This window comes from Centruroides sculpturatus, unplaced genomic scaffold (genome assembly GCF_000671375.1).
Source record: "Centruroides sculpturatus isolate CEXI.00-Female unplaced genomic scaffold, Cexi_2.0 scaffold305, whole genome shotgun sequence".
Lineage (NCBI taxonomy): Eukaryota > Metazoa > Arthropoda > Arachnida > Scorpiones > Buthidae > Centruroides > Centruroides sculpturatus.
Window position 1 is genome coordinate 122,702 of NW_019384644.1, and position 20,121 is coordinate 142,822.

Here is a 20,121-nt window from a genome sequence, read left to right on the forward strand (position 1 = left end):
AATTTTTTATATTATAGAAAGTATATTATAAAGCAATATAAATATATTTCCAAGTAAGCATTTAAAAATTATTACGGTTTTGAAGCAAATTTCGACGTTGCGCGGCGCTCTCGCAAGCTCTTTAAACGAGATAGCGTCTCAGCATTATTTGCAATAACCTAAACTTAAGTAGCCAAGAATGCATACGAATGGATCGTTGTGATAGAAAATGTTGATTTCAGAGATGAAAGTTTGCGTAATAGTAACAATAAGTAAGTTAAATTATGCTTCAAATGCCAAAATGGCGTTACTGTTTCCAGTAATCTCTTTTGTGTTCTTTGATCAACTGTTACAAAGCCTGTCAGAACGTAAGTTAATTGTTTGCATTCGATTTGAAGCGGACCATAAAATTAACAGTTTATTTTAATTAATACGCTAATACTCCATTTCTGTAACGATATATTTTAGAATTACCACAAATACAACCGATAACATTTCCTAAACAAGTTATTCTTGGTCAGAAAATTAGTACTGTGTGTTCTGCTATCTCTGGAAATTCGCCTTTAACGTTTTCCTGGTTAAAAGACGGACGAGAAATTAACGATAATGATGAGATATCGATTCAATCGTTCAAAGATTATTCGGTATTATTTATTGAAAAAGTAAAAGTTCAGTCTGCAGGAAATTACACTTGTGTGCTTTCGACTTCGGCTGGTGTAGACAAATATACAGCGACTTTAGAAGTTCAAGGTACATAGAAATAAATTATAACATAATTAGATAATATCGAACGTTGATGATAATCTTAAATACCATTTTATGGTAGCACCTTCAGCATGGATAAAGCAACCGAAGGATGCCGATGTAATTGTAGGTAGTATTCTGGTTTTAGAATGCGAAGCTACAGGCTTACCCTTGCCAACCATTACTTGGACCAAAGTAAATGGTAAAATAGTCAATTCAAATAATCGATTATGTTTAAATTAATTACTTTAATAGTTATTTAATTTAAAAGGGGCATTTCCTGATCAAAAAGAACCAAAGCTTGGGAAAAATGAATTAGTTTTAGAAAGCATCAGAGATGTAGACGAAGGAGAATATGTTTGCGAAGCAAAAAATGGAATAGGTGATGCTTTGATCCAAAAAGTAACCGTAAACGTTCGGGGTAAGGATCATGAAATATTTATATTTTATTATGGTAAAGAATAAGAATGTGTCAAGACTATAACAATGACATTATATAATTTTTTTCGATATTTTAAATAAACTTTTAATACCTTATTATTTTTGTTTTTATAACTAACATCCTTACAATTCTATATCACCAAGATTTATCGTATATCGTGTTTCAGCAATGGTTGAATTGTATACAGATAAACAAAAGGGCTTAAAACGTTATTTATACATTACTGAGTACAGGTGTAGCACGTGAATTATAATGAAATAACATTAGATTTTGTGTGACTGAATATGTTGCTATTCAATAGACTCTTGCATTTCATATATTATTAATATTAGCATAATGTTTTTGTACGAAATTTATACCTTAAATGCAATATGAAGTTATTCATTATATCATATTTTTCATTCATAATATATGTAGATGTAGTTTCCTTATATTCTAGAATTCATAGAACTAATTAAATTTTACAGTGAATAAAAATAAGGGGATATAATCGTATTATTTTATTAATTATTATTATTTTTAATATTTTCACAAATTGAATGAAATTCTAAGCGACATGTTATCAGTCTTTTTAATTATAAATATTTGTGAATAGAATGTCGATATAATTAATTCGTAAATAGTTTTACTATGTAAAAGCGATTAAGGGTTGTTTCATTGTTCTATTTAATACGGTATTTATAATGTTCATAATTCTGACACTAGGTGACTTTGTGTGAAGTGAGTAGGTTGGCTTTGTGTGATGTATGTAATCTTTACTGCGTGGATAGCTGTGCCATTGGTTTATAAATTGTCGGCTTTAAAGTATACTTATTAAATCAACAGCGAAAAATGAAGAAGTTCAATGATATTCTGTTAATAAGAAAGTAAGTCGTCACATGACATTGACAATTTGAAGCTTTAAAAGTACAGTTTCAAGATGGAGGATTCGACTTCTATCTCATTGATATTACTGATTAGTTTAAAGCTGCTTGCCTCGCAAAGTAAGTTTCATTCACGTTATAATTTTTAATATTATTATTGTAAAAATTTAATAGTTCAAAAGTAACAGATAAGATTTATATTTCATTCAAATATTTTAAAATAGAAATCATAAATCAATTTATTTTCAGATTTACCCAAAATACAACCATTTTATTTTCCTAAGCAAGTAATTCTTGGACAGAAAGTTAGTACAATATGTACAGCTATTGCTGGAGATCCTCCTCTAGAATTTTCATGGTTGAAAGATAGCAGAGAGATTCAATCTAAAGATGAACTCTCAATTCAGTCCTACAAAGATTATTCGGTGTTACTTATAGAGAGTGTTCAAGATCAGTCTGCCGGAAATTATACGTGTATTCTTAAAACATCCATGGGTGTGGATAAGTTTACCGCAAATTTGGATGTAAGAGGTAAATATTCCAAATTGTTGGTTTATAAATGATATAACTGTGAAATAATTTAAAATCTCGTTTTCGCTATGCTAGCACCTGCAAGATGGATCAAGGAACCAGAAGATAAGCATGTTACCGTGGGAAGTTCGGTAGCCTTGGAATGTGAAGCTACCGGATTACCCTTACCGACAGTTTCTTGGAGGAAAATAGATGGTTTGTCAATAGTCCGTAAATAGCTGTCAAGAGTATCGAAATTCTAGCCTGATAAATTCATTTAATTATGATTTTTTGGTGAAGGAGGTTTATTTCAAGAAGATTCCAAAATAGGAAAAAATGATTTATCCATTGAAAATATAAAAGCTATAGATGAAGGGAAATATGTCTGCGAAGCAAAAAATGGAATTGGTGATCAATTAAGTAAAATAATCACCATTATTGTACGTGGTAAGAAAATTTATTTATTCAAAATATTATATGATACAATTCTAATAAACAATGTCAAACAATAAAAATTTATGGCTCTTTTAATTTTTAATACCACTTAATTTTTTTTATTAATTTATAATGTAATTCTTAGATATTATATTCAACCATAAAGTAATTATTAATATTAATTTATAACTGAATATCGTAAAGTTTTATTAATTCTGAAAAGTAATGTCTAATGTAAAGGTTTACATAAAGCACATAATTCTTTATGCCCAGAAATAAATAGCTTAGTGTAAAATTTTATTAAGCTAATTTTTGCTATTTTGATATAATTTATAGTTACATTACATTTATATTACTTCCAAGATAATCAGCATATTTTCTGCAAATTTCATATAGTTGATATACTATAAAATAAATATATAGTTTTTAGAAAATTTGTAATATGACGAATTTATTGTAACAGTTTACTAATTGATTGTAAATAGACATAATGAAATTCTCGCCTTAAATTAAATTGTAGTACATTAATAATACTGTAAATTAATATTTATTAATTATATATTTTTAAGTATGAATTTATATAATTGTATTTTTTGAAAATTTCAATATTTTGGGAATTTAGAGAAATGAATTTTTATTTTATGTTACAACGTTTGGTCGCTGCATGGCGCTTCCTTATATCAAAACCAGAGAATGTTTTCTTTGTCATTTTCGAGGTAACAGGAATTTCGCCCTTCATTAAAGTTGCTTAATGTTTGTGTGTGTGCTATTACAATAGTCAGAGATAAACGTTTTCTAATTTTATAACGATTATTTGAATTATTCCACGAATGTAAACAGTGAAAGTTTGCTAACAGCATGGCGTATACATTGATAGTGGCTTCAGTCATAATCGTTGAAGTTTTGTCGCAAGGTAAGCTATATACAATTTTACTGTTTCTTCAGAAAACGAAAATTCTAGCTATAAATTTACAAATTTTTAAATATATCATATTTATTTGAAATGTAATTGATTATTATAAGATCTTTGGTTTTCTTTCTAGAAGTGCCAAAAATACAACCATTTAATTTTCCAAAACAAGTTGTGCTTGGCCAGAAAGTCAGTACAATATGCACAGCAATTTCTGGAAATCCTCCTCTAGAATTTTCTTGGCTTAAAGATGGTCGTGAAATTAATGATATTGATAAAATTAGTATCCAATCTTATACTACTAGAGATTCTTCGGTCTTACTCATAGAAAAAGTAGAGACCGATTCTGCAGGAAATTATACGTGTGTACTTACTACTTCGTCCGGAATCGATAGATTTTCTGCAAGTTTATTAGTAAGAGGTATTGTTTGGCATAATTGTTTTGCGTAATTTTCTCTGAAAATAATTCTTATTCTAGTAATAAAATAAAGTATCAATCTGAAACTAAATTTATTTGTTCTAGCGCCAACAAAATGGGTTCAAGAACCTTCAGATAAAGATATAGTTGTGGGAACTTCACTAGTGATAGAATGTGAAGCGACAGGGTTACCTCCTCCGAATGTTTCTTGGAGGAAATTGGACGGTAAATAAAAATTTATATTGAATTCTTTTATATGTAAACAAGTAAAATGTTTATTAATTTTGTTTTCCTCCAAGGTGCATTGTCTCTCGAGTCAGAATCACAGATAGGGAAGAATTTATTAAATATTGAGAATATTCGAGATATAGACGAAGGCCAATATATCTGTGAGGCTAAAAATGGAATAGGAGATCCACTAAATAAAATAATATCTATTACGGTTCGTGGTAAGATTATTGTTTTTGTACTCTGTGTTGAAAATTATCAAAGTTTCTTTACATGAATTTGTAGTATGTCAATAATAAAATTATTTTAATAATGTTTAAAGCAATAGGTTCTTTAACTTTCAGTTCCATTAAAAGCTATATAAATTAGGCGGTATAATTTATATAGATATAATTTAAAAAAACATAATTCGAGAATATAATAAATTATTATTACATTAATGTTAGATTATATTCGTTAACTTTCGATGATCACACGAATAGCGTTTTCCTTATTATATATCTGTGGAAAATATTGGTTCAGAACTGTTTTGAAAACCGGAGGGCGCTGGGAGCGAGTCTTTGTTTAGTTATGGATGCTAGCTTGGCTAGAAATTTATTTGTGCTGATGCAATCTTTAAGATTAGTATTTAATGTTGATCGAGTGTATTATTAGAAATTATTCCTTTCATACATGCTATGCACTGTTTAAGAAGACATTGTTCAACGATATAACTATTCAAAAAATGATTTATAAAGTCATAGTGAAAGTATTGGTGATTACTTTCTCGTTATCAGTTGGAACTGGTAAGTAAATTTTAAATAAAATTAATTTTGAACTTAATGAGCTTGCTATAATATTTTAATAAAATCGATTTTTCAAATAGGGCAAAAAATAAGACCATTTAACTTTCCTAAAACGGTGACTTTAGGAGAAAGAGTTACCACGACTTGTGCCACAAATAGTGGCGATGATTTAGTGTATAAATGGTATAAAGACGGTAAAGAAATTGATGCAAATAAAAGAATTCAAATATTAAATTATGCGGGAGCATCTATGCTGGTTATCGAAACGGCTGAAATAAACGATAATGGTAATTATACATGCACTGTAAATTTACCGTCAGCATCCGATAGTTACAGCGCTGTACTTAAAGTGTTAGGTAAGTCTGTAATAAAATCAAATGAAAATAATTTTTAAAGGAATTTAAATTATGATAGTCTTTTAAGTCGTAATTTTATCGTATATTTAGTTCCAGCTCAATGGATTAAACAACCATCTGACCAAGATATTGCTAGTGGAGACACAGTTTCATTTTTATGCCAAGCTTCGGGTGTACCGCCTCCGAATATCATTTGGAAAAAAGTTTCCCGTAAGAAGAACAATTAATGGTCTGCATGCCATATCATATACATAAACATCAATCATATATATGGTTGTTCCTATAGATTTAAATCAGAATAGCCTTGAGACAATTATGACTGCTGATAATATTGTTGTCTCAACTAACGGTTCGTTGATCATCACTGATATAAGAAAAACGCAAGAAGGATTATATAGATGCGAAGTATATAATGGCGTCGGGGAAGTATTGAGTAAAGATATTTCGATACGCGTGATAGGTATGTAAATCGTTAAAATATTTTTATCTTGACGTAAAAATAATCGATTTAACGATGAAATAAATTACTGAGTTGAGTTTGAGAAAAAAATATTTTCGAGATCTGTATGACAATTCCTATTTCTGACGAAAGGAGGCGCTGGAAAGAGATATTCTTTGTGTGTGAAAGGCAAATAGGTAAGTTATTCGTCTTTTCTAAATTCTGATATTTTTGTTAAGATGAAGTCTTTTATGTATTATAAAAACACAGCTAAATGAAAATAAATTTATTTCAGAGTTGTACGGATGATCAGAATCAGCTAAATATGCGGTTCTGAGTGGCGATAATGGAAAATAATTACTGGAAACTGCCTTTACAATTTTTTTTAACCAAATGGTTTATTATACTTGTGTATTGCTCAAAAGGTAAGTAGAGAAAATGCTCATATTACAACAGAGATTCTAGATTTTAAATTAAATTATTTTGAAATTAAAAAACACGAGTTTTGCAGATGAACCCCGGATTCAACCATTTAGCTTTCCCAACGAAGTAATTTTGGGACAAAAAGCGAGTGTCGCCTGCACAGCTGTAGCTGGTTCTCCTCCTTTAGAGTTCGTTTGGCAAAAAAATGGCCGTGAAATAAATCCATCATCTAAAGTCATTATTAGATCCTTAGGAGAAGTTTCAGTAATTATTTTGGAAGCAGTTTCTGTCTCTGATGTTGGAAATTATACTTGTTTGTTGAAAAATGTAATAGGTACAGATAGTTACACAGCATCACTTTTCGTCAAAGGTAAGGCGAAATATTCGTTATTTTATCGGTCACTAAACAAATAGCGTAAAAATCGAATTATTAAAATTCGCATAGCACCTGCGAAATGGATCAATGATCTAAGTGACGTCGAACTTGTAATTGGAATGAATAGAAGTATCGAATGTCAGGCTTCTGGCTTGCCTTTACCAGTTGTTACGTGGAAGAAAGTTATAGCCTCTGGTATTTATATTTATAATTTTAGGGTTTTATCTAAAAAAACTAATTTCACTCTTAAGACTGATTTATAAAGAAACGAGTGTATTTAGGAAAAGGCTCCGAATCTTCAATAATAGTTGAGCATCAGAGAGCATCTGAAGGAAGAAGTCAACTACTTATCGATAAAGCAGATTATAAAAATGTTGGCTATTATGTGTGCGAAGCATCTAATGGTGTAGGAGATAAGCTATCGAGAAGCATAGCATTATTTGTACGTGGTAAGATAAAACTGCTGTATCTGATTTTTGAATTTAATAATAAATAAACTTTATTATATTGTATAAACAGATTGAGATGCTTTGAATAGATCAATTTCTTATGTAAAAATTTGTCTGAGTGATATAATTTTCAAAAGGAAAAGCTTATATTTGAATTATATCGCAAGGTTTTATAAATTGGGTCTAAAAAGTCGAAAGTTAAAACTGAACTTTTGTATTAATACAGAATTTTTCATTTTAAAATACTCCATCTGCGCTTTAGTATTATAAAGAGCAGATGGAATATTTTAAAATTAAAAATTTTGCAACGATGCATCATCATCTATTGATATAATTTCTGTTGCTTAGTGATATTCGTAACGATATCACTAAGCAACAGAAATTATAGACGAAGTTTATCCTGCGGTGAAAAAACTTCAAACAAAAAACAGAAAAATAATTTAAAAGCAATTCTGTTTATGCGTGTTAACAGTATAGTAGATACATTATTACAATTTTTATTATTAAATATCGATGTTATATTTATGCAAATATTTCGCCGACATTAATTAGTTTTATAATTTATGTATTAATTATCACAATTAATTATTAAAAATAAAAGTAAAATCTCTTGAAATTCTGGATTTTAAAATTATTACGCGTCGCAAAACTCAACTTTCGATGTTTTCAGATGGCGCAAGGGCAGTTCTTTGTTTTCGTGAATACTGCTCGCCATTTTAGGAGCAATTCTAAATACAAAATGCCGTATAAAACGAAGTATTTTGTTTTAAAAAATTTATCATGATATTATTTTTCTCTTGCCAAAAAAGGAAATAAATTATGATGGGATTTAATTCCTATATCTTGTTGATAGCGCTTGCTATTCTATACTGCAGAGCTGATTTACAAAAAGGTGAGTTTGCTTTCTTAATACCAAAAAATATATAATTTAAATTATTAAATACTCTTGAAAATTATAACTTTATAAATCAAAGATAATTGTAAATTTTACAAATATATTTCTAGATGATTTGAAAATACAGCCTTTCAATTTCCCCTCTCCAGTCATAATTGGTCAAAGAGTGACAACAACATGTAGTACAACTTGGGGAGAAAAGCTTTTATTTTCTTGGTACAAAAATAAAGAAGAAATTGAAAATAAAGGACATATTCAGATTCGTTCTTATGGTGACTTGTCAAATATTGTCATAGATCCCGTGTCGGAAAATGACGATGGCAATTATACTTGTGTAGTGATGTCTGAAGGATTAACTGACGCTTATAGTACAAGTCTGAATATTTTAGGTATGATTTATGAAAATTCAATGAATATAAATATATAAATTAATTCTTGATATATTCCTTAACAAAGTTTAATGATAATGAAAACTTTTACTTTTAGTTCCTCCAAAATGGATTCATAAACCTCAAGATGCAAAATTTGTTATAAACGAACAGGCAATTCTTCCTTGCCAAGCTTCTGGCAAACCTAGTCCAGCAATTAGTTGGATGAAATCCTGTTAGTATTTAGNGTAGCCAAGAATGCATACGAATGGATCGTTGTGATAGAAAATGTTGATTTCAGAGATGAAAGTTTGCGTAATAGTAACAATAAGTAAGTTAAATTATGCTTCAAATGCCAAAATGGCGTTACTGTTTCCAGTAATCTCTTTTGTGTTCTTTGATCAACTGTTACAAAGCCTGTCAGAACGTAAGTTAATTGTTTGCATTCGATTTGAAGCGGACCATAAAATTAACAGTTTATTTTAATTAATACGCTAATACTCCATTTCTGTAACGATATATTTTAGAATTACCACAAATACAACCGATAACATTTCCTAAACAAGTTATTCTTGGTCAGAAAATTAGTACTGTGTGTTCTGCTATCTCTGGAAATTCGCCTTTAACGTTTTCCTGGTTAAAAGACGGACGAGAAATTAACGATAATGATGAGATATCGATTCAATCGTTCAAAGATTATTCGGTATTATTTATTGAAAAAGTAAAAGTTCAGTCTGCAGGAAATTACACTTGTGTGCTTTCGACTTCGGCTGGTGTAGACAAATATACAGCGACTTTAGAAGTTCAAGGTACATAGAAATAAATTATAACATAATTAGATAATATCGAACGTTGATGATAATCTTAAATACCATTTTATGGTAGCACCTTCAGCATGGATAAAGCAACCGAAGGATGCCGATGTAATTGTAGGTAGTATTCTGGTTTTAGAATGCGAAGCTACAGGCTTACCCTTGCCAACCATTACTTGGACCAAAGTAAATGGTAAAATAGTCAATTCAAATAATCGATTATGTTTAAATTAATTACTTTAATAGTTATTTAATTTAAAAGGGGCATTTCCTGATCAAAAAGAACCAAAGCTTGGGAAAAATGAATTAGTTTTAGAAAGCATCAGAGATGTAGACGAAGGAGAATATGTTTGCGAAGCAAAAAATGGAATAGGTGATGCTTTGATCCAAAAAGTAACCGTAAACGTTCGGGGTAAGGATCATGAAATATTTATATTTTATTATGGTAAAGAATAAGAATGTGTCAAGACTATAACAATGACATTATATAATTTTTTTCGATATTTTAAATAAACTTTTAATACCTTATTATTTTTGTTTTTATAACTAACATCCTTACAATTCTATATCACCAAGATTTATCGTATATCGTGTTTCAGCAATGGTTGAATTGTATACAGATAAACAAAAGGGCTTAAAACGTTATTTATACATTACTGAGTACAGGTGTAGCACGTGAATTATAATGAAATAACATTAGATTTTGTGTGACTGAATATGTTGCTATTCAATAGACTCTTGCATTTCATATATTATTAATATTAGCATAATGTTTTTGTACGAAATTTATACCTTAAATGCAATATGAAGTTATTCATTATATCATATTTTTCATTCATAATATATGTAGATGTAGTTTCCTTATATTCTAGAATTCATAGAACTAATTAAATTTTACAGTGAATAAAAATAAGGGGATATAATCGTATTATTTTATTAATTATTATTATTTTTAATATTTTCACAAATTGAATGAAATTCTAAGCGACATGTTATCAGTCTTTTTAATTATAAATATTTGTGAATAGAATGTCGATATAATTAATTCGTAAATAGTTTTACTATGTAAAAGCGATTAAGGGTTGTTTCATTGTTCTATTTAATACGGTATTTATAATGTTCATAATTCTGACACTAGGTGACTTTGTGTGAAGTGAGTAGGTTGGCTTTGTGTGATGTATGTAATCTTTACTGCGTGGATAGCTGTGCCATTGGTTTATAAATTGTCGGCTTTAAAGTATACTTATTAAATCAACAGCGAAAAATGAAGAAGTTCAATGATATTCTGTTAATAAGAAAGTAAGTCGTCACATGACATTGACAATTTGAAGCTTTAAAAGTACAGTTTCAAGATGGAGGATTCGACTTCTATCTCATTGATATTACTGATTAGTTTAAAGCTGCTTGCCTCGCAAAGTAAGTTTCATTCACGTTATAATTTTTAATATTATTATTGTAAAAATTTAATAGTTCAAAAGTAACAGATAAGATTTATATTTCATTCAAATATTTTAAAATAGAAATCATAAATCAATTTATTTTCAGATTTACCCAAAATACAACCATTTTATTTTCCTAAGCAAGTAATTCTTGGACAGAAAGTTAGTACAATATGTACAGCTATTGCTGGAGATCCTCCTCTAGAATTTTCATGGTTGAAAGATAGCAGAGAGATTCAATCTAAAGATGAACTCTCAATTCAGTCCTACAAAGATTATTCGGTGTTACTTATAGAGAGTGTTCAAGATCAGTCTGCCGGAAATTATACGTGTATTCTTAAAACATCCATGGGTATGGATAAGTTTACCGCAAATTTGGATGTAAGAGGTAAATATTCCAAATTGTTGGTTTATAAATGATATAACTGTGAAATAATTTAAAATCTCGTTTTCGCTATGCTAGCACCTGCAAGATGGATCAAGGAACCGGAAGATAAGCATGTTACCGTGGGAAGTTCGGTAGCCTTGGAATGTGAAGCTACCGGATTACCCTTACCGACAGTTTCTTGGAGGAAAATAGATGGTTTGTCAATAGTCCGTAAATAGCTGTCAAGAGTATCGAAATTCTAGCCTGATAAATTCATTTAATTATGATTTTTTGGTGAAGGAGGTTTATTTCAAGAAGATTCCAAAATAGGAAAAAATGATTTATCCATTGAAAATATAAAAGCTATAGATGAAGGGAAATATGTCTGCGAAGCAAAAAATGGAATTGGTGATCAATTAAGTAAAATAATCACCATTATTGTACGTGGTAAGAAAATTTATTTATTCAAAATATTATATGATACAATTCTAATAAACAATGTCAAACAATAAAAATTTATGGCTCTTTTAATTTTTAATACCACTTAATTTTTTTTATTAAAGGGCAACTCTGCTNTTCTTAGATATTATATTCAACCATAAAGTAATTATTAATATTAATTTATAACTGAATATCGTAAAGTTTTATTAATTCTGAAAAGTAATGTCTAATGTAAAGGTTTACATAAAGCACATAATTCTTTATGCCCAGAAATAAATAGCTTAGTGTAAAATTTTATTAAGCTAATTTTTGCTATTTTGATATAATTTATAGTTACATTACATTTATATTACTTCCAAGATAATCAGCATATTTTCTGCAAATTTCATATAGTTGATATACTATAAAATAAATATATAGTTTTTAGAAAATTTGTAATATGACGAATTTATTGTAACAGTTTACTAATTGATTGTAAATAGACATAATGAAATTCTCGCCTTAAATTAAATTGTAGTACATTAATAATACTGTAAATTAATATTTATTAATTATATATTTTTAAGTATGAATTTATATAATTGTACTTTTTGAAAATTTCAATATTTTGGGAATTTAGAGAAATGAATTTTTATTTTATGTTACAACGTTTGGTCGCTGCATGGCGCTTCCTTATATCAAAACCAGAGAATGTTTTCTTTGTCATTTTCGAGGTAACAGGAATTTCGCTCTTCATTAAAGTTGCTTAATGTTTGTGTGTGTGCTATTACAATAGTCAGAGATAAACGTTTTCTAATTTTATAACGATTATTTGAATTATTCCACGAATGTAAACAGTGAAAGTTTGCTAACAGCATGGCGTATACATTGATAGTGGCTTCAGTCATAATCGTTGAAGTTTTGTCGCAAGGTAAGCTATATACAATTTTACTGTTTCTTCAGAAAACGAAAATTCTAGCTATAAATTTACAAATTTTTAAATATATCATATTTATTTGAAATGTAATTGATTATTACAAGATCTTTGGTTTTCTTTCTAGAAGTGCCAAAAATACAACCATTTAATTTTCCAAAACAAGTTGTGCTTGGCCAGAAAGTCAGTACAATATGCACAGCAATTTCTGGAAATCCTCCTCTAGAATTTTCTTGGCTTAAAGATGGTCGTGAAATTAATGATATTGATAAAATTAGTATCCAATCTTATACTACTAGAGATTCTTCGGTCTTACTCATAGAAAAAGTAGAGACCGATTCTGCAGGAAATTATACGTGTGTGCTTACTACTTCGTCCGGGATCGATAGATTTTCTGCAAGTTTATTAGTAAGAGGTATTGTTTGGCATAATTGTTTTCCTTAAGTTTCTGTGAAGACAATTCTTATTCTAATAATAAATTAAAGATATGAACCTGAAACTGAATTTCTTTTCTTCTAGCGCCAACGAAATGGGTTCAAGAACCTTCAGATCAAGATGTAGTTGTGGGAACTTCACTAATGCTAGAATGTGAAGCAACAGGATTACCTCCTCCGAATGTTTCTTGGAGGAAATTGGACGGTAAATAAAATTTATTTTTGTATTGAAACTTTTTATGTAAACACGTGTGATTTTTATTAATTTTTTTCTCCAAGGAGCATTGTCTCTTGAGTCAGAATCACAGACAGGGAAGAATTTATTAAATATTGAGAATATTCGAGACATAGACGAAGGCCAATATATCTGTGAGGCTAAAAATGGAATAGGAGATCCACTAAATAAAATAATATCTATTACCGTTCGTGGTAAGATTGTTTTTGTACTCTGTAAAGAAAATTATAAGATTTTTCTACATGAATTTGTAGTGTGCTAATAATAAAACTATTTTAATAATGTTTAAAGCCCTAGATTCGTTAACTTCCAGTTTCATTAAAAAAAACTAAGTAAATTATACAGATATAATTAAAAAAACACATAATTCGAGAATATGGTTATTTATTATAATGTTGGATTATAAGAGAGAATCAATATATTCACTAAATTTCGATGAATACAATGAATAAAATTTTCCTTGTAAAATACGGTATATCTGCAAAATATTGGTTCAGGACGGTTTTGGAAACCGGAGGGCGCTGCGTAGCGAGTCTTTGTCTAGTTATGGATGCTGGCTTAGCTAGAAATTTATTTGTGCTGTATCTTTAAGATTAGTATTTAATGTTGATCGAATGTTATTAGAAGCCATTCCTTTCAGACGTGATATGCACTGTTTAAGAAGATATTGTTCAACGACATAACTATTCGGAAAAATGATTTATAAAGACATAGTGAAAGTACTGATGATTACTTTCTTGTCATCAGTTGGAACAGGTAAGAAAATTTTTCAATAAACTCAATTTAAAACTTAATGAAATTACTATAGTATTTTAATCAAATCAATTTTTCGAATAGGGCAAAAAATAAGACCATTTAACTTTCCTAAAACGGTGACTTTAGGAGAAAGAGTTACCACGACTTGTGCCACAAATAGTGGCGATGATTTAGTGTATAAATGGTATAAAGACGGTAAAGAAATTGATGCAAATAAAAGAATTCAAATATTAAATTATGCGGGAGCATCTATGCTGGTTATCGAAACGGCTGAAATAAACGATAATGGTAATTATACATGCACTGTAAATTTACCGTCAGCATCCGATAGTTACAGCGCTGTACTTAAAGTGTTAGGTAAGTCTGTAATAAAATCAAATGAAAATAATTTTTAAAGGAATTTAAATTATGATAGTCTTTTAAGTCGTAATTTTATCGTATATTTAGTTCCAGCTCAATGGATTAAACAACCATCTGACCAAGATATTGCTAGTGGAGACACAGTTTCATTTTTATGCCAAGCTTCGGGTGTACCGCCTCCGAATATCATTTGGAAAAAAGTTTCCCGTAAGAAGAACAATTAATGGTCTGCATGCCATATCATATACATAAACATCAATCATATATATGGTTGTTCCTATAGATTTAAATCAGAATAGCCTTGAGACAATTATGACTGCTGATAATATTGTTGTCTCAACTAACGGTTCGTTGATCATCACTGATATAAGAAAAACGCAAGAAGGATTATATAGATGCGAAGTATATAATGGCGTCGGGGAAGTATTGAGTAAAGATATTTCGATACGCGTGATAGGTATGTAAATCGTTAAAATATTTTTATCTTGATGTAAAAATAATCGATTTAACGATGAAATAAATTACTGAGTTGAGTTTGAGAAAAAAATATTTTCGAGATCTGTATGACAATTCCTATTTCTGACGAAAGGAGGCGCTGGAAAGAGATATTCTTTGTGTGTGAAAGGCAAATAGGTAAGTTATTCGTCTTTTCTAAATTCTGATATTTTTGTTAAGATGAAGTCTTTTATGTATTATAAAAACACAGCTAAATGAAAATAAATTTATTTCAGAGTTGTACGGATGATCAGAATCAGCTAAATATGCGGTTCTGAGTGGCGATAATGGAAAATAATTACTGGAAACTGCCTTTACAATTTCTTTTAACCAAATGGTTTATTATACTTGTGTATTGCTCAAAAGGTAAGTAAAGAAAATGCTCATATTACAACAGAGATTCTAGATTTTAAATTAAATTATTTTGAAATTAAAAAACACGAGTTTTGCAGATGAACCCCGGATTCAACCATTTAGCTTTCCCAACGAAGTAATTTTGGGACAAAAAGCGAGTGTCGCCTGCACAGCTGTAGCTGGTTCTCCTCCTTTAGAGTTCGTTTGGCAAAAAAATGGCCGTGAAATAAATCCATCATCTAAAGTCATTATTAGATCCTTAGGAGAAGTTTCAGTAATTATTTTGGAAGCAGTTTCTGTCTCTGATGTTGGAAATTATACTTGTTTGTTGAAAAATGTAATAGGTACAGATAGTTACACAGCATCACTTTTCGTCAAAGGTAAGGCGAAATATTCGTTATTTTATCGGTCACTAAACAAATAGCGTAAAAATCGAATTATTAAAATTCGCATAGCACCTGCGAAATGGATCAATGATCTAAGTGACGTCGAACTTGTAATTGGAATGAATAGAAGTATCGAATGTCAGGCTTCTGGCTTGCCTTTACCAGTTGTTACGTGGAAGAAAGTTATAGCCTCTGGTATTTATATTTATAATTTTAGGGTTTTATCTAAAAAAACTAATTTCACTCTTAAGACTGATTTATAAAGAAACGAGTGTATTTAGGAAAAGGCTCCGAATCTTCAATAATAGTTGAGCATCAGAGAGCATCTGAAGGAAGAAGTCAACTACTTATCGATAAAGCAGATTATAAAAATGTTGGCTATTATGTGTGCGAAGCATCTAATGGTGTAGGAGATAAGCTATCGAGAAGCATAGCATTATTTGTACGTGGTAAGATAAAACTGCTGTATCTGATTTTTGAATTTAATAATAAATAAACTTTATTATATTGTATAAACAGATTGAGATGCTTTGAATAGATCAATTTCTTATGTAAAAATTTGTCTGAGTGATATAATTTTCAAAAGGAAAAGCTTATATTTGAATTATATCGCAAGGTTTTATAAATTGGGTCTAAAAAGTCGAAAGTTAAAACTGAACTTTTGTATTAATACAGAATTTTTCATTTTAAAATACTCCATCTGCGCTTTAGTATTATAAAGAGCAGATGGAATATTTTAAAATTAAAAATTTTGCAACGATGCATCATCATCTATTGATATAATTTCTGTTGCTTAGTGATATTCGTAACGATATCACTAAGCAACAGAAATTATAGACGAAGTTTATCCTGCGGTGAAAAAACTTCAAACAAAAAACAGAAAAATAATTTAAAAGCAATTCTGTTTATGCGTGTTAACAGTATAGTAGATACATTATTACAATTTTTATTATTAAATATCGATGTTATATTTATGCAAATATTTCGCCGACATTAATTAGTTTTATAATTTATGTATTAATTATCACAATTAATTATTAAAAATAAAAGTAAAATCTCTTGAAATTCTGGATTTTAAAATTATTACGCGTCGCAAAACTCAACTTTCGATGTTTTCAGATGGCGCAAGGGCAGTTCTTTGTTTTCGTGAATACTGCTCGCCATTTTAGGAGCAATTCTAAATACAAAATGCCGTATAAAACGAAGTATTTTGTTTTAAAAAATTTATCATGATATTATTTTTCTCTTGCCAAAAAAGGAAATAAATTATGATGGGATTTAATTCCTATATCTTGTTGATAGCGCTTGCTATTCTATACTGCAGAGCTGATTTACAAAAAGGTGAGTTTGCTTTCTTAATACCAAAAAATATATAATTTAAATTATTAAATACTCTTGAAAATTATAACTTTATAAATCAAAGATAATTGTAAATTTTACAAATATATTTCTAGATGATTTGAAAATACAGCCTTTCAATTTCCCCTCTCCAGTCATAATTGGTCAAAGAGTGACAACAACATGTAGTACAACTTGGGGAGAAAAGCTTTTATTTTCTTGGTACAAAAATAAAGAAGAAATTGAAAATAAAGGACATATTCAGATTCGTTCTTATGGTGACTTGTCAAATATTGTCATAGATCCCGTGTCGGAAAATGACGATGGCAATTATACTTGTGTAGTGATGTCTGAAGGATTAACTGACGCTTATAGTACAAGTCTGAATATTTTAGGTATGATTTATGAAAATTCAATGAATATAAATATATAAATTAATTCTTGATATATTCCTTAACAAAGTTTAATGATAATGAAAACTTTTACTTTTAGTTCCTCCAAAATGGATTCATAAACCTCAAGATGCAAAATTTGTTATAAACGAACAGGCAATTCTTCCTTGCCAAGCTTCTGGCAAACCTAGTCCAGCAATTAGTTGGATGAAATCCTGTTAGTATTTAGAGCTTCTAGAAATACATTGAAAATATATCGTGTAAATTATTTCGAAACATAATCTGTAACTTGCATTAATTTCAGTTGGTTCCGAAGAAAGATATCTTATGATTCAAACGAATGAACGAATTTCCATTCTGAATAATGGAAGCTTAGTAATAGATTCTATACATAAAGACGACCAAAGCTTTTATAAATGCCAAGCTACAAATAATGTCGGAAATAATCTAGATGTTACCATATTCTTAAATGTTATTGGTAAGATCATTTGTTTTAATAAATACTACAAAATTTACAACAGTTAGCGAAATTAATGCGATTTATTAAATCATTTATAATTATTTTAGTTGCGAATTTTGTATGTAGAATGGCGCTGTGATCAGTTTGTCTTTGTTACTGCAAAGCGTTGTTGCTTTTAGTTTCACAAATGCATTCGGAAGGAATACAATGGTTTCGTATGATTTTGCGATGCGTATTTTAAAATTTACAAGATGAAAGTACGTTTTTATATGTGGTGTACGCTTGTTATACATCTGTTTTGTTTCTGTCTAGGAAATGGAATCGGTAAGTGTTAAGTTTTATTTGTAACTTTCTGTAATGCATAGTAATGAATGTTTAATTAAGTGCATGAACTAAACTACAACTACAAAAGTAATTTATTTTACGTTTTATATTTTAAATTATAAGATAAATCTTCTCAGAAAAAAAATACCAGTTTGGAAATTTTATTTATAATACTAAATTATAAATTGCTGAACTTGATATTACGATACTAATAAAAATAATATATTTTTGATTCAGGTGAACTGAAAATTCAACCATTTTATTTTCCAAACGACGTAATTCTTGGTCAGAGAATAACTACAATTTGCTCCACAACGTGGGCATATAAACAAGAATTTGTCTGGTATAAAAATGGTAAAGAATTGCAAAAGGATGAGAAAATTGAAATTCGTACATTTGCCGATATGTCGACTATTATCATAGACCCTATTTCGGAAGAACACGCGGGTAATTACACCTGTATTGTTAATGCCGAGGGTCTTTCCGACAGTTATACTACTCCATTAAAAGTATTGGGTAAGTGTCAAGAAAATCATACACCGAAAATAAGATTTCAATACGTATTTAACCGTTATATACAGTTCCGGCAGTCTGGAATTTTGTATCCAAAGATCAGGAAATTCAAATAGGCGATATTCTGTCTCTGACATGTTCCGCCTCAGGAAAGCCTGCACCCACAATCACTTGGAAAAAAGCTTCAGGTAATAAAAATATTTTTTCCCTTAATTATTAAGTAATGTGATTTTTAAAATCGGTATTTTTCAGTTGCTACTCCCGACGTATTCAACAGTATTCTGATGAAAGACGATTCAATTGTATTACCCAATGGCACACTAATTATAAAATCAGTTACTAAAGACGATGATGGACATTATAAATGTCTAGCTAACAACGACGTTGGAAAACCGATCGAAAACGATGTTTCAGTGAGAGTTATTGGTAAGACCAAAAAATCAGAGAATAAGTTTTTGCACGATTTAATTTAAGAAAACGAAATTGTAAGAAAATTTAGAAAATATCGGATTAAAGTATATTGAACGCCATGAGGCGCTGTAGTACATACTGTGTAGACGCTATACTCACAAATGATAATCACAATAAACTGATTCTGTTGACATGAAGATATCGATAAGAGAAAGAAACTCTTTTCATCTGTTTATATTTTTAGCAATGATAACATATTCGTCTGCATTAGAAGGTAAGCATTTATTCCTTAATAATTGACTCGTGTAATAATTTAAATTTATATTTACAAGATATAAAACACAAGTTATTGTTCTTTCAGAAATGCCACAAATTCAGCCGTTTTCTTTTCCTAAAGATATATCTTTAGGCCAGAAAGCCAGTGCTACTTGCACTGCTAGATCTGGGCACCCCCCTTTCGGATTTAGTTGGAAAAAAGATGGACAAGATATTCAGATACATTCACCTAAAGTAACTGTCGAGACGATCAGAGATTTTTCTGTTATCGTCATAGATCCCGTAGATATTTCGGTTGCGGGTAACTATACCTGTATTTTATCGACTTCTACTGGAACTAGTTCTTACAGTACTTACTTAGAAGTCAAAGGTAATATTAATTTAAAATATTATAATTTAATATCTGAAGTTTATTTAAAATAATAAACTTAAAACATATTAGTTCCTCCTCAATGGATTCAAGAACCAAGTGATATTGATGTTCTGCTTGGTAATAATGTGACTGTTACTTGTGAAGTGTCCGGTTATCCTATACCAACAGTTACGTGGAAGAGGACGGATAATGGTATATCAATATATGAGAATAATATACATCTATTAGTATAAAATAATTAAGCAATTTTTTCCACAATTATCAATAGGACAGTACGTGCAAACACAGAAGCAACATCCTGGAAAAAGTATCTTGTTATTAGATAAAATTACTGATGTAGACGAAGGCTATTATATTTGCGAAGTTAGTAACAATGTTGGAAAAGATATTAATAAAGAAATTAAAATCAAAGTGATTGGTAA

The 20,121-nt window shown here is 29.5% G+C and overlaps 10 protein-coding genes across 19 annotated transcripts in view; all 10 read left to right on the plus strand.

The window, feature by feature from the left end:
* Nucleotides 1-48: 48 nt before the first annotated feature.
* LOC111626091 (Down syndrome cell adhesion molecule-like protein Dscam2) lies at nucleotides 49-2,070 on the plus strand. Of its 4 annotated transcripts, none has more exons than XR_002756829.1 (5): nucleotides 49-347; nucleotides 448-729; nucleotides 806-918; nucleotides 995-1,144; nucleotides 1,871-2,008. XR_002756829.1 is itself a non-coding variant. In XM_023369374.1 (5 exons), exons 1-5 carry the CDS (start codon nucleotides 209-211, stop codon nucleotides 2,011-2,013), a joined length of 714 nt encoding a protein of 237 aa, XP_023225142.1. In that variant the 5' UTR covers nucleotides 49-208; the 3' UTR covers nucleotides 2,014-2,070. The 4 variants fall into 4 exon arrangements, 3 of the variants coding, with proteins under 3 accessions (XP_023225142.1, XP_023225141.1, XP_023225143.1); XM_023369374.1 differs by having other exon boundaries at nucleotides 806-925; nucleotides 1,991-2,070; XM_023369373.1 differs by having other exon boundaries at nucleotides 979-1,144; nucleotides 1,991-2,070.
* LOC111626097 (Down syndrome cell adhesion molecule-like protein Dscam2) lies at nucleotides 2,007-3,132 on the plus strand. Its single transcript, XM_023369382.1, has 4 exons — nucleotides 2,007-2,148; nucleotides 2,278-2,559; nucleotides 2,635-2,754; nucleotides 2,839-3,132. Exons 1-4 carry the CDS (start codon nucleotides 2,085-2,087, stop codon nucleotides 3,048-3,050), a joined length of 678 nt encoding a protein of 225 aa, XP_023225150.1. The 5' UTR covers nucleotides 2,007-2,084; the 3' UTR covers nucleotides 3,051-3,132.
* A 213-nt stretch (nucleotides 3,133-3,345) lies between these two features.
* Nucleotides 3,346-5,982, plus strand: LOC111626099 (Down syndrome cell adhesion molecule-like protein Dscam2). Of its 3 annotated transcripts, none has more exons than XM_023369386.1 (5): nucleotides 3,346-3,689; nucleotides 3,814-3,886; nucleotides 4,017-4,304; nucleotides 4,407-4,526; nucleotides 4,601-5,945. In XM_023369386.1, the coding sequence occupies exons 2-5, from the start codon at nucleotides 3,832-3,834 to the stop codon at nucleotides 4,804-4,806; spliced, it is 669 nt and encodes a 222-aa protein (XP_023225154.1). In that variant the 5' UTR covers nucleotides 3,346-3,689; nucleotides 3,814-3,831; the 3' UTR covers nucleotides 4,807-5,945. The 3 variants fall into 3 exon arrangements, 2 of the variants coding, with proteins under 2 accessions (XP_023225154.1, XP_023225153.1); XR_002756832.1 differs by lacking the exon at nucleotides 3,346-3,689 and adding an exon at nucleotides 5,957-5,982 and having other exon boundaries at nucleotides 3,700-3,886; nucleotides 4,601-5,880; XM_023369385.1 differs by lacking the exon at nucleotides 3,346-3,689 and having other exon boundaries at nucleotides 3,700-3,886.
* LOC111626143 (Down syndrome cell adhesion molecule homolog) lies at nucleotides 5,254-6,418 on the plus strand. Its single transcript, XM_023369443.1, has 5 exons — nucleotides 5,254-5,314; nucleotides 5,395-5,670; nucleotides 5,761-5,880; nucleotides 5,957-6,130; nucleotides 6,405-6,418. The coding sequence occupies exons 1-5, from the start codon at nucleotides 5,254-5,256 to the stop codon at nucleotides 6,416-6,418; spliced, it is 645 nt and encodes a 214-aa protein (XP_023225211.1).
* Nucleotides 6,033-8,860, plus strand: LOC111626144 (hemicentin-1-like). Its single transcript, XM_023369444.1, has 9 exons — nucleotides 6,033-6,130; nucleotides 6,263-6,306; nucleotides 6,405-6,534; nucleotides 6,621-6,902; nucleotides 6,978-7,103; nucleotides 7,190-7,357; nucleotides 8,211-8,249; nucleotides 8,363-8,641; nucleotides 8,739-8,860. The coding sequence occupies exons 3-9, from the start codon at nucleotides 6,456-6,458 to the stop codon at nucleotides 8,858-8,860; spliced, it is 1,095 nt and encodes a 364-aa protein (XP_023225212.1). The 5' UTR covers nucleotides 6,033-6,130; nucleotides 6,263-6,306; nucleotides 6,405-6,455.
* An 18-nt stretch (nucleotides 8,861-8,878) lies between these two features.
* On the plus strand, nucleotides 8,879-10,770 carry LOC111626092 (Down syndrome cell adhesion molecule-like protein Dscam2). Of its 3 annotated transcripts, none has more exons than XR_002756830.1 (5): nucleotides 8,879-9,047; nucleotides 9,148-9,429; nucleotides 9,506-9,618; nucleotides 9,695-9,844; nucleotides 10,571-10,708. XR_002756830.1 is itself a non-coding variant. In XM_023369376.1 (5 exons), the coding sequence occupies exons 1-5, from the start codon at nucleotides 8,909-8,911 to the stop codon at nucleotides 10,711-10,713; spliced, it is 723 nt and encodes a 240-aa protein (XP_023225144.1). In that variant the 5' UTR covers nucleotides 8,879-8,908; the 3' UTR covers nucleotides 10,714-10,770. The 3 variants fall into 3 exon arrangements, 2 of the variants coding, with proteins under 2 accessions (XP_023225144.1, XP_023225145.1); XM_023369376.1 differs by having other exon boundaries at nucleotides 9,679-9,844; nucleotides 10,691-10,770; XM_023369377.1 differs by having other exon boundaries at nucleotides 9,679-9,844.
* Nucleotides 10,707-12,489, plus strand: LOC111626098 (Down syndrome cell adhesion molecule-like protein Dscam2). Its single transcript, XM_023369384.1, has 5 exons — nucleotides 10,707-10,848; nucleotides 10,978-11,259; nucleotides 11,335-11,454; nucleotides 11,539-11,685; nucleotides 12,367-12,489. Exons 1-5 carry the CDS (start codon nucleotides 10,785-10,787, stop codon nucleotides 12,426-12,428), a joined length of 675 nt encoding a protein of 224 aa, XP_023225152.1. The 5' UTR covers nucleotides 10,707-10,784; the 3' UTR covers nucleotides 12,429-12,489.
* On the plus strand, nucleotides 12,462-14,239 carry LOC111626096 (Down syndrome cell adhesion molecule-like protein Dscam2). Of its 3 annotated transcripts, XR_002756831.1 has the most exons (6): nucleotides 12,462-12,589; nucleotides 12,720-13,007; nucleotides 13,112-13,231; nucleotides 13,306-13,455; nucleotides 13,902-14,017; nucleotides 14,099-14,214. XR_002756831.1 is itself a non-coding variant. In XM_023369381.1 (5 exons), exons 1-5 carry the CDS (start codon nucleotides 12,535-12,537, stop codon nucleotides 13,919-13,921), a joined length of 633 nt encoding a protein of 210 aa, XP_023225149.1. In that variant the 5' UTR covers nucleotides 12,462-12,534; the 3' UTR covers nucleotides 13,922-14,239. The 3 variants fall into 3 exon arrangements, 2 of the variants coding, with proteins under 2 accessions (XP_023225149.1, XP_023225148.1); XM_023369381.1 differs by having other exon boundaries at nucleotides 13,902-14,239; XM_023369380.1 differs by having other exon boundaries at nucleotides 13,306-14,239.
* On the plus strand, nucleotides 13,957-15,122 carry LOC111626145 (Down syndrome cell adhesion molecule homolog). The gene is made up of 5 exons (XM_023369445.1): nucleotides 13,957-14,017; nucleotides 14,099-14,374; nucleotides 14,465-14,584; nucleotides 14,661-14,834; nucleotides 15,109-15,122. The coding sequence occupies exons 1-5, from the start codon at nucleotides 13,957-13,959 to the stop codon at nucleotides 15,120-15,122; spliced, it is 645 nt and encodes a 214-aa protein (XP_023225213.1).
* LOC111626146 (titin-like) overlaps nucleotides 14,713-20,121 on the plus strand; it is a 43,248-nt gene continuing 37,839 nt past the window's right edge. Inside the window, exons 1-15 of the mRNA XM_023369446.1 lie at nucleotides 14,713-15,238; nucleotides 15,325-15,606; nucleotides 15,682-15,807; nucleotides 15,894-16,061; nucleotides 16,915-16,953; nucleotides 17,067-17,345; nucleotides 17,443-17,559; nucleotides 17,647-17,820; nucleotides 18,364-18,642; nucleotides 18,708-18,827; nucleotides 18,892-19,065; nucleotides 19,295-19,324; nucleotides 19,367-19,696; nucleotides 19,769-19,891; nucleotides 19,968-20,117. Coding sequence (XP_023225214.1) covers nucleotides 15,160-15,238; nucleotides 15,325-15,606; nucleotides 15,682-15,807; nucleotides 15,894-16,061; nucleotides 16,915-16,953; nucleotides 17,067-17,345; nucleotides 17,443-17,559; nucleotides 17,647-17,820; nucleotides 18,364-18,642; nucleotides 18,708-18,827; nucleotides 18,892-19,065; nucleotides 19,295-19,324; nucleotides 19,367-19,696; nucleotides 19,769-19,891; nucleotides 19,968-20,117 — 2,470 coding nt within the window. The 5' untranslated portion in view covers nucleotides 14,713-15,159. The remainder of the gene's footprint in view (nucleotides 15,239-15,324; nucleotides 15,607-15,681; nucleotides 15,808-15,893; nucleotides 16,062-16,914; nucleotides 16,954-17,066; nucleotides 17,346-17,442; nucleotides 17,560-17,646; nucleotides 17,821-18,363; nucleotides 18,643-18,707; nucleotides 18,828-18,891; nucleotides 19,066-19,294; nucleotides 19,325-19,366; nucleotides 19,697-19,768; nucleotides 19,892-19,967; nucleotides 20,118-20,121) is intronic.